The 11,040-nt window shown below is 34.2% G+C and overlaps 2 protein-coding genes across 5 annotated transcripts; one reads left to right on the top strand and one right to left on the bottom strand.

Moving 5' to 3' along the window:
* The first annotated feature begins 1,114 nt into the window (after positions 1 to 1,114).
* LOC120069885 (very-long-chain enoyl-CoA reductase-like) lies at positions 1,115 to 5,039 on the top strand. 4 transcript variants are annotated; one of them, XR_016528173.1, is made up of 6 exons: positions 1,115 to 1,508; positions 1,672 to 1,711; positions 2,141 to 2,895; positions 3,302 to 3,475; positions 4,284 to 4,548; positions 4,656 to 5,039. XR_016528173.1 is itself a non-coding variant. In XM_039021706.2 (4 exons), the coding sequence occupies exons 1-4, from the start codon at positions 1,440 to 1,442 to the stop codon at positions 3,368 to 3,370; spliced, it is 933 nt and encodes a 310-aa protein (XP_038877634.1). In that variant the 5' UTR covers positions 1,121 to 1,439; the 3' UTR covers positions 3,371 to 3,687. The 4 variants fall into 4 exon arrangements, 1 of the variants encoding a protein (XP_038877634.1); XR_016528172.1 differs by having other exon boundaries at positions 1,204 to 1,508; positions 4,631 to 5,039; XR_005479717.2 differs by lacking the exon at positions 4,656 to 5,039 and having other exon boundaries at positions 1,204 to 1,508; positions 4,284 to 4,551.
* On the bottom strand, positions 3,949 to 10,817 carry LOC120069884 (uncharacterized). Its single transcript, XM_039021705.2, has 7 exons — positions 9,161 to 10,817; positions 7,817 to 7,907; positions 7,347 to 7,504; positions 5,862 to 5,913; positions 5,667 to 5,746; positions 5,316 to 5,409; positions 3,949 to 5,005 (listed from the first exon to the last, which is right to left on the bottom strand). The coding sequence occupies exons 1-7, from the start codon at positions 10,763 to 10,765 to the stop codon at positions 4,200 to 4,202; spliced, it is 2,886 nt and encodes a 961-aa protein (XP_038877633.1). The 5' UTR covers positions 10,766 to 10,817; the 3' UTR covers positions 3,949 to 4,199.
* Between the last annotated feature and the right edge of the window lie 223 nt (positions 10,818 to 11,040).

Raw genomic sequence — 11,040 nt, forward strand, 5'->3', positions numbered from 1 at the left:
CCTTTATTAACTGCTTTGCACACCATAGATATATTTATGTGTCAATTGAATATAACCTGTGCTGACCCTTCACAAATTGCTCGTTAACTATTTTACCCCTGTAGTTACATATAATTCCTTAAGTACCACTGATCCCTCTCATTAACAATTAATTATAATCCAAATATAACCAAACCTCTCACGGACCAGGAGAAGGTGTGGCGCCACATTGTTCAACCCCATAATCAGTCTTTAAGAGAACAATTTATCTACTTACCCTAACAATAGTGAAGGAGCGAATTTCTTGTGAAGCTGTGTTCCCAGCTCTCCAATCAGACGAATCCCCAAAATAGTAGGCTCTTTGAGTTAGAACGAATTAGGTCACTCTCACCCATAAAAATCAAAAAGTCGCCCTCATAGGCAATAGTTCATAACTCACCCAGGATTTAGGTTAAGTCACCTATGGTCATCAACATCATAGCAAAATGTAAGTCTCTTATAGCAATGGTGTTATAAAGAGAGACTGTTCATTTTGTCGGTCTTATACAAACTCTTTGTATAGGATAACCTCGCTCATATGTCTTCACATGAATGATCAAGATCAGATTATTTGTAGCAATTTACAACAATTATAACAAATATAAAGCGGATTGTATCCGTAGTGTCAGCTGAATAAGGTACTCAACCTTATCCATCTATTACAGACTATTCAAGTTATTACTTAAACATGATCTACCTGTATGCCTTTACAATATGTTTAAGCTTTATCTAATAACCTCGAACCTTAATTATTGGTTTTTGGGTTAATGTAACTAAAAGTCAAATATAATACAATTTATTTTATTAGATAAATAATAAGTTTGTATAAATACAATTATAAACTACATGACCACGAGATTTAAGACATCGATCCTAACACAATTTACATACCATTCTAAATAAAAAATGATCCTATTTTTTTTTTTTTGAGTAAATTTCAAAGTTCAAGGATAAAAAATGAAACTCCTCAAAATTTAAGAACATTTCGTATAAGAAAAATTCCTAGGTGCTCATTTAACTGCTCTTATCTTTGTGTAGACCGCCAAAATTGGTTAAGCAAACGTCCTTTAAAACCAAGCAATAATTCATGTTCCATACACTTAAATTAAACGAAACATTTCCATAAATTGAGTTAAAATAAATGTAATTTATGGTTTTTTAATTTTTTTGTACTCCCGACGGCCAACCGATTTGGGCGGCAGATTGAACGTGACTTAACATTTTCATAATTCCCATTTCACAAACCAAGTGGTCCGTCTCCCAAGTTTTCTCTACTCCACAGAGCTTCAAACTTCACGCCATTAATGGAATCTCTCACACCTTCACTTTTCTCTCTTTTCTACTCTTAAATCCCTCACTGGCCACTGCTGCACCAACAACAATCACTACTGCATATTCTTCGCCTACACTTTGTCCAAGCCATGAAGGTCACCATTCTTTCCAGGAGCGGTAGAGAAATCATCACCGGCGGCCTTCAAATCGATGATTCGGTGAGCTTCTTGTTTAACCTCGTTTTCGTTTGGTTCTACTTTAATCGCACAGTTTAGGTATGTTGTGGCGTTTGGAGAATCGAAAATCGTAATCTCATTGTTTTCTGGCTTTTTTTTTTTTTTTTAAAAAAAAACTAATTTTCTACTGCATTGCGATTTGTAGGCTACGGTGAGCGACTTGCAGGAGGCTATTCATCAGCGACGTAAGTTCTGGCTCCATTGTTTTTATAGTTCTGGATGATTAAGCTTTAGGTTTAGTGTTTTCTGCTATGATCATGAATTGTCTGAGATTTGAACCAACTGCTTACTCTGTCATTTTGAAAATCCATCTCAGTTGGAATAATTTTAGTGCAGCAAGGTCTTAATATGTACGATTGCACCTTCGATGAGTTAATAAAGGAGTTTAGATTTAACTTCCGAGCATGTATTTTGCAGTAGATTTAGCTTTCTATTGTCTTTCTGGATTAGTAAAGCATGAATTAATACAATAGTTGCTGGCAGTTCCTTGTGAATTTTGTAATAGCTTTCAGTATTTTTTTTTTTTTTAATGTTTTCACTATGAATAAAGATTTAGGTTTCTCGAACTCAGAAGCACTGATTGTACACTTCTCTTATATTCTGATATCCAACAGGAAGAAAATACTATCCTTCTAGACAGCGTCTTACCCTGCCTGCAAAACCAGGGTCAAAAGAGAGGCCCATTGTTCTTATCCCAAGCAAGAAACTCCAAGACTACTGCGACGGAAACTTGGATAACTTGAGCATCACATTTAAGGATCTTGGGCGGCAGGTTTCTTATAGAACGCTCTTCTTGTTGGAGTATTTGGGGCCACTCCTTATCTATCCCATGTTTTACTACTTTCCAGTCTATAAGTTCTTCGGCTATCAAGACGAGCGTCATATCTACCCTGTCCAGACTTATGCTATGTACTATTGGTGCCTCCATTACTCTAAGCGGATCATGGAGACCTTCTTTGTTCATAGGTTTAGCCATGGAACTTCACCCTTGTCTAATGTCGTCCGTAATTGTATGTACTATTGGAGTTTTGGAGCTCTGATAGGCTACTATGTAAACCACCCACTTTATACCCCAGTGAATGACCTCCAAATGAAGATTGGTTTTGGATTTGGATTGTTATGTCAAATATCCAACTTATATTGCCATCTCATATTGAAGAATCTTAGAGATCCTAGTGGAGAGGGAGGCTACAAAATCCCACGCGGGTTCCTTTTCAATATTGTAACTTGTGCCAACTACACAACTGAGATTTATCAATGGCTTGGATTCAATATCGCTACACAAACTGTTGCTGGCTATATTTTTGTAATAGCGGCTACCTACATTATGACTAAATGGGCAATTGCAAAACACCGCCGCTTGGAAAAGGTGATTACTATTTGTCACTTTGTTCATGTAAAATGCACTCCCCCCTTTGATATTTTGAAAAGCTTTTACTGTAAATTTCATACTTCTCGTAAATTTTATGTTTAATTTAGTACACTTGGAATTTAATGATGAAGTCTAGATCAAGCCGATTTTAATTCGGAAGTAGAAAATCCTCCGCATTGGGTGGTTTGTGCTGTCTAATTGGTCTTAACCAGCAAATTATTCCATCATGAACAATTGCTTTGGTTTCTTAACATTATCTGTGATCTTTTTTTTTTTTTTTTTAAATCAATCTAGTATATTTTTCATGATTCAAATGCTTAAAATAAAATTTGTCTATAAGAAGGAATCTGGCTGCATCTACAGTTTTTGTTCTTCCCTTATATTCTAATGCTGTCTTATGCAGCTTTTCGATGGGAAGGAAGGGAGGCCAAAGTATCCAAGAAGATGGGTGATTCTACCTCCATTTTTCTGAAAACAACAAAAGCCTTCACTTGCACAAGAAAATAATCGTAATGGCAACACTGATGAAGCAAACTTCCGGAAATCCATGGCTGTTATGCTACTGCTACTTTAATTAGTATGTTTTTTTTCCACTATAAAACTTGATATAAGAAGATTTTACAAGGCTTGGCCATGAACTCTCATTTCAAAGAAACTTTTTGAGGAATCTCTAGAGTCTCCGATTTACCTATCCATTAGGAAGTAATATTTAGATGTAAGAAAATAAATGATTTGACCACTTGAGTAGAAACTGTTGATCTAATACAACGAGGTTGATCGTTTTGCTTATTCTTCCATTTCTATTCTGTTGAATTGTATTGAACTTGCTTGACTTTTCTACAATTTGAGAAATGATTGAATGAGAATTTGGGAATATCCTTCCCTGATTTCACTCAAAAAACAGAACCAGAGATGGCTAATGGCTGCCTCTCTAATTAAACCTGTTATGCTGCTTAAGATACTTCAAGACTGGATTGCTTGAATTCATCAATAGTTATCAGCATTCTAGTATATACAAAAACATAATGTAATAATGTTGAATACCAAAAGTTGTTGGTAGGTAGGGTACTTTTACTTTACTTTCTGAAGTTCATGTTTGAAGTATATAATAATCTACAAAAACAGCAGCTTTAGCCTTTGAAACAAACCTCCCGGCAGCTTGCGTTTTAGCCCTATATATGTTGAGAACTCTATCTTAGTACTGAGTTCACTAGAAGAGTTCTATTTGGTAAAACTAGAAGCAAATTCCCAATCCTAAGGAGAACACCATGGAAATTTGTTTGATGACCAATCATCACATCCTATGTAGTGGGCCAGAAATTAGTCTGTCGTCCAATCCTACGTGGCAGTCCAAAATTTTGATAGGCCCTTATTTCACCTCCCAGACCAGCAGTCACAATGACCAATCCCCATGCTGTAGCTGGAACGGCATGGTGGCCGTGGCTGTTTCCGACATCAAACCAGGACCAAGAGGAAGACCACGAGGAAGATGATGGATTGTTGTTGATAGCAGCAGCAGAAGAAATAGAAGGTGAATCACCATACCTGATCGAAGCTGAAGGTGATGAACTGAGCGATTCACCAGTTCTGGATTCTGAGCGAGTAACTTGAGCTTGCTGCTGCTGTTCTTCATCTGGAGGAGTTGTTGAGGTACTACCATTGCCATTGTTGTTGTTGTTATTATTATTGGTACTACCATTGTTATTGTTGTTGTTATTATTGTTCTCGACAGCATTGTTGTTGTTTTTCTTCGGTAGAGGTGGCAACTGCTTCTTATTGTTTGCAATTGAGCTGGTTTCATCTCGAGTTGGTGAGCTGCAGGCTGAAGGTGGCTGCGATGAGCCACGTTTCGAATGTCGTTTTGAGTTCATTTGCACCAACGGCGGTTCGCCACTAATCATACCAGGCCATGCGATTGCTACAGAAACATCTTTACAAGGGAAGTGTTCATGACCTCTGGTTGCTATCAAACCTTTCTTTCCAGAACTTGGATTTCGTGGTTCCTCTCTTTTCCACACAAAAACTTGAGAATCTTCACTTGCACATATCACATATTTCCCATCTTGACTGAACGAAGCTGTAAGTTGGCTGCTTGTGTTTCGGAAACCTGATATCCAATAATATCAATTCTATTTTATCAATCAATCATAGATTTAAAAAATGTTTTTAAGCTCTTGAATGATGCTTCCTTTCTAACTTTCTGGTTCCTTCCAGGTGGACATGGTTTCATATAGAGTCTTCTTACCTCTGAATCTATGAGATAATAATATATAATTGGTAAATCTTTCCAACTCATTTAAAATGTCACCTCAATTTGCCATGCCATTTTTCCATTAGTTAACTAACAGTCAAGTTAATTCAGAGACTATTTAGAACAATTTTTCAAACCTCGGGGACTAAAGTGTAACTTTTCTTACCTCTGAATCTATGAGTAATTTCAGTGCCTTCCAAGATCCGAATTCGAGAATCAGCAGACGTAACTAGTACTTCAGTAGGGCTCCCTGGAGCAAACTGTTCAGGTACCAAGTTATTATTAGCGTAAATTTAAGGTTAAATTATAAATTTGGTACCTATAGTTATGAGAATTCTAGAATTTAGTCCTTATAATTTGTCAAATCTCATAAATAGTTTCTATAGTTTGATAAAATTGTAGGGTCTAATTATAAATCATAAGGACTAAATTTTATTTCATTTTTCAACCTATAGAGACCTAATTTTGATTACATAACAAATTAAGAACAAGGCTAGAAAAAGACAGGCTTAATTACTTGGAAACCAGTGATCTTTTTTGCATGAGACTTCTTTTTGCTCTGCACATCAACGTGGTGCTTCTGTTCTAACTTGGAATCTATACTCCAAATAACATTGGTAAGTAAACTTAAAACAACACCTAATTATTATAAGTAATATTATTATAGTTAAGCGATTGGAATTTAATATAGAGATGTGTATGTATCTAATACCCTCTATGGTGTACATTCGGCAACTCCCTTTATGTGAGCCTATTATGGCACCCTGCAGAAACATAAGGGTTCATGCAAGTCATCTATTGAATTATTCTACGAGCCATAAATATCTCAAGAAATATCTACATCCATCATTTTTTTTTTTAAAAAAAATCATTAATAGTAGATCGATGAAATGTTCAAAACATACCAACCACAATACTTTATATATATATATATATTAAAACTATTGACTTAATTTCTTTAATTTGACCCATTTGAATCTAAGATGCTCTTGGCCTCTCCTTCTCCATAAATCTTGAGCACGGCCAACTCCTTAACATCAAGATTCAAGCATTATTGGGTAATTAATGTAAATACTTTTCTTGTTGTTAGAAAACATTTTTGGTTTTTATTCTTTTATGGAGTAGTGGTGCTTAGAATTTTATGTTATAATAATCTAGTCTTTGTACCTTTAATTTTTTAATAATTTAGTCTCTAAACTTCATAATTTAGTTTTATAGTTTAAAATTTGTGATAACTTTATCACGCCGTGAAGAATGTTAAGTTTATGAAGTTCTTAGCAAGGCACCAAATGTGATTTTAAACTGTAAAATTTAGATCTTACATAATAAAATCTGTTAAACTTAATCTTGATGATACATTTTCATTGTTTCATGTTAAAATAGAGTTGAAATCCCTACACTAAGGAAAGTACATTGAGTACGCTAAATGTAAATTTACATTTGTTTTGCTTTTATCCTAAAGCATCATCCATTCTTACTCTTTTTTTCGAGTTTCGTAAAATAAAATGTTATAATAATGTAGATTGTGTTTAGAGGGAAAAAGAGAGAGAGAGAAAGATCCACAAGGAAGACAGGGGAAAAAAAAAATCAATTTTTTATATTGTAAATATGGGTGGTTGTATCCATGAAAACTTTGTACTAATAATTTTATTTTTGTAAGTAAAAATTTTGTTCAAAAATCTTGGGAAGCTTATAATAACACCATAATAACAAAACTCCAAAATTATTAATGAAACACTTTAAACCATTTATTAAGCTTACCATTGAAAATCATTGATATTTTTCCAAAAGAAAAACATGGAACAATAGATATTTTAAAGAAAATAACTATAAAATCGTAACATTATAAGTTTAGTCTTTTAACATTGAAGTCTATTTCTATTTAATTCTTGAACTATTAAATGTGTCTAATAAATTACTAAACTTTCGATTTCATGTCTAATATACCATTGACAGTTTTTTTTTTTTTTTAAAAAAACAATTTCTCTATTATACATAAGTTTTAGTTTTACATAAAATTGAACTCAAAATTTTAAATTTTTGTCTAATAAAAATGAGAGGATGAAGAATTAAACAAATACAAAATTCAAAATTCAGAAACTAAATACGGTAGAAAATGAGATATTGGTATAAGAGAGAGAATATAATAATGGGAAAATGGAGAAATAGAGATGAGAAGGAGAGAGTAATGATGAACCTGGCCATCGGGTGTATAGCAAGCGGCAGTGACCATTTCATGAAGATCAGTCCAATCAACCACATATCGATCTGGGATGTTCCATATCCTCACCTTTGCATCGAGTGATCCACTTATGAAATAGTCGTCATCCACCGGGTTGAACTGTATGCATGTCACTGTATAATCATAATAATCATATTCACAATTATTCATTTGTTATTGTTTCCATTATATATATATATATATATATATATATATATATATATATATATATATATAGAGGACTGTATTCAAATATAAGAAAATGTACTAAAATATTTATAAATATAGCAAAATTTCAATTTATTTACGATAGATCGTGATAGACTTTACGATTTATCGTAGATAAATTATGATATTTTATTATTATTTGTAAATATTTTTAATATATAGATACTAATAATCTATTGTGATCTATCACACACATACAATGAAAGAGTCTTAATTACCATAATCGTTGTGGGCAAACATCTTTAAACAGCTTTTGGTTTCCATGTCCCATAGCCTTACAGTTTTGTCCATTGAAGATGAAAGCAGCAGCTAAATTTCCAACACAACACCGAGCTTTTTAGTTCTCAAACATTGAGGATTTCAGATTAATAGATCATACATGATATACATATCGGCAAAACCAAACAAACAAACTTATTTTTTTTTTATTTTTTATTATATTATTTATGTTCTTTCGATAACTATTTGGCCTTTTGTTTTTAATTTTTAAAAATTAAGTCTACAAATACTACTCTTACCTCTCGATTCCTTGCTTTCGTATCTATTTTTTACTCATTTTTTCAAAAGCCAAACCAAAATTTGAATAAAAAAGTATTTTTAAAAACTTAATTTTATTTTTAGAATTTGACTACGAATATTACTCTTTTACTCAGGAAATATACAATCCATTGTAAGAAAATGTAAAAAAATATACTTAATTTTTAAAAATAAAAACAAAAAATGAAATAATTATCAAATGAGGCTTGAATTTTTAATGTTTAAGATTATATTCGGATAATCTTAATGTAATAAGTACTAGAGTTAACATTTGTTTATATATATAATATTAAATTAAAGTATATATAAATCAAATAAAAATTAGTTTTATAATTGGTCTGTTTTCAAATATAGAAATATAAATCAAAATATTTACAAAATATAACAAAATTTTAGAACTATCAATGATAGACGTTGATAAACTTCTATCAGTGTCTATCAGTGACATTGATAGATACTTTCAATCAGTGTATCAGTGTCTATCAGCGTCTAATAGTTCTAAAATTTTGCTCTATCTTGTAAATATTTTCAACAATTTTAAAATAATTTTCCTTTATAATTTTATGTATGTTTTCTACTTACATAAAATAGGTTGTTAATTAAAGTAAATATTAATTTCAATGCTAAGCACCTCAATGATTCAAACATGGGGAGAGTATGTCCAAAAGAAAAAACATAAGGAGATTATAATTGTCTTTTTTTCTTAAAAAAAAAAAAAAAAAAAAAATGTCGAACATCATTTTCATTCTTAATACTTTAAATTATCCAATTTCAGATTTTGTGCTATTAGTTGATTTTTTTCAAAAAAAATCTTATGGAAATACAAGCACTGAAAATAAACAATTGAAAGAAATTGGACTAAATGGAAGCCCAAAGAAAGAGTATAATTTAAACAATATTAAAATATTATAAAGAATATCAACCAGATTGAAAAAAACTCCAGAAAAACAAATATATTTAGAGGGAAAAACAAAAAGGAAGCCAGAGCAAAAAGAGAGGTTGGTTTGAATAGTAATGGAGCTGACCTGAGAATCCGAAGACCAAGAGAGATCAAGAACATCATCAAGATGACCATTCAAAGAGCAGATTGGTTTTTCAGAAAGTGAGAACACAGTTTCAGGAACATGAACATAATCAGGAATCACATTCATTTTCCTACTCCCAGAAAGCCCTTTCCCTTTCTTCCTCTTCTCAGATGGCAAAGCTGAAGCATCTCCAATGGCGGGTCTATCAGGTGAAGGACAAAATGAAGGATGAAGCGGCGTCATACTTCCTTCTTCGTTTGGTTTCATTGACATTATTTCACATTCTTGCACTTCCCATATATGGATTATTCGATCCTCACCTGCACTTGCTAATAATCGAGCATCAGAACTGAATTTCATTGCCCAAATTGATCCTTCATGCGCCTGAATTTCCTGACAGAAATGCAGCGCCGAAAGTTCCTTGTACGATCTGCCACTCTGTCTCACTTTTACCCATTCTGAGGACGCCGGCGCCGCCGTGGATGATGATGAATGAGGCGGAGAAGGACAGGATGACGATGACGACGATGCGTTCTTGCTAGGTTTTGTTTCTAGGGTTTGATGAATTTCCCTCTCTTTTTCCCCCATTAAACCTGTCATTGAGCCTTTGATGTTCTTCAATAGAGCCGCTCCTCTTCTCTTACTCATTCTTAAGCTCTTTGATAGATATGAATTCACGTTGAGTTTCCTATCGCCGAAGAATCCGTTCATTCTCGATACGTTCTCTCTTCGCATTAATTCCTTTACAACTGGTGAATATCCAACGCATTTCTCGAATTCCTCCATTGTAAGCTGCTTCCCTGTTTGAAGATCGCTAAGGCGATTCCACATTCCGTCTTGATCGTATCCATTCACGATGAATTCCTTTCCTGTATCCAGATTCTTAATCAGAAAAAACGCGCCTAATTTGTTGTTGGAGAAGACGGTCGACAATGTCGCACCGTGCCTAATCGATTGACTGCAATCGCTTGGCGAAACTCTAATCGAATCAGGATAATTACACATCCGAGCACTGGACGCCATTATCATCGAGTAAGTTCTTGTAAGACGCTGTTTCGAGACGTTTCCGATTAGATCGTCTTTCCGTTCCCTGGAAATCGAGAATGAATCGATATCTCCATCAGATCGCGAACGGACGAGCACGATCGGCAATGGCGTTTGTGATGACGCGTCTTGCTTCTGATCTACAACATCTGGAGATCCGACGGTTTCTGGTTGCGAATTTTGAGCGGTCGCGAGTAATTTCCTTGAAACCTCCCGTTGGAATTCCTTGCTCTGAATCCTCTGAAACTGTTTGCCGCTATTCAGGCCCATTCCTTCGAGCAATCGCTTACGACGTTCCTTAATCGATCCAGGTGCCGCCATCCAAATGTCGTATTCCGGCGTCATTGGTGCAGTCATCGCGAAGGTTCTGAACTCATCATGTTTGGCGGAGGAGACGACGGAGGCGAAGGACATTCGACTATCTTCGAAATCGTCGTCGTCGGAAGAGGAAGCCAAATCCTCCGGCATGGCGCACGACATTCTGTCAATGGACTCGAAAAATCGGTCGTCGTCGTCGTCGTCCCGAAGTCCATCCCAGTTCATCGTCTTCTTGCGTTCCATTTTTGCAGCCGGTGGAAAGGGAAAAAAAAAGCCTCGAAGAAGAAGAAGAAGAAGAAGAAGAATGAAAAAGGAATTAACAAGGAAATTCTTCTACTTCTATTTGACTTTTATTTTACTTTTTCATAATTTCTTTTTTTTTTCCCGTATTTATTTATTTATTATTTTTTAAAAAAATATATTTTCGTTTGCAATAGAGAAAGAGAAAGAAAAGTGGAAGAGCGGAAATCAAGGGTTCGTTTACCGTTAAAATTTTATTTGGAGGAAAAGGAAACGGT

This window comes from Benincasa hispida, chromosome 3 (genome assembly GCF_027475165.1).
Source record: "Benincasa hispida cultivar pf3 chromosome 3, pf3_genome.v1.1, whole genome shotgun sequence".
NCBI classification, from domain to species: domain Eukaryota; kingdom Viridiplantae; phylum Streptophyta; class Magnoliopsida; order Cucurbitales; family Cucurbitaceae; genus Benincasa; species Benincasa hispida.

What these genes read in the sequence shown, in the direction of transcription:
- LOC120069885 (XM_039021706.2), top strand. Translation starts at nt 1,440, where the DNA reads ATGAAGGTCACCATTCTTTCCAGGAGCGGTAGAGAAATCATCACCGGC. An exon ending in GCCTTCAAATCGATGATTCG is followed by an intron (nt 1,509 to 1,671) that starts GTGAGCTTCTTG and finishes TGCGATTTGTAG; the next exon opens with GCTACGGTGAGCGACTTGCA. An exon ending in AACACCGCCGCTTGGAAAAG is followed by an intron (nt 2,896 to 3,301) that starts GTGATTACTATT and finishes TGTCTTATGCAG; the next exon opens with CTTTTCGATGGGAAGGAAGG.
- LOC120069884 (XM_039021705.2), bottom strand. Translation starts at nt 10,765, where the DNA reads ATGGAACGCAAGAAGACGATGAACTGGGATGGACTTCGGGACGACGAC. An exon ending in AAAAGATCACTGGTTTCCAA is followed by an intron (nt 5,410 to 5,666) that starts GTAATTAAGCCT and finishes GTACCTGAACAG; the next exon opens with TTTGCTCCAGGGAGCCCTAC. An exon ending in AATTACTCATAGATTCAGAG is followed by an intron (nt 5,006 to 5,315) that starts GTAAGAAAAGTT and finishes ATTGGATATCAG; the next exon opens with GTTTCCGAAACACAAGCAGC.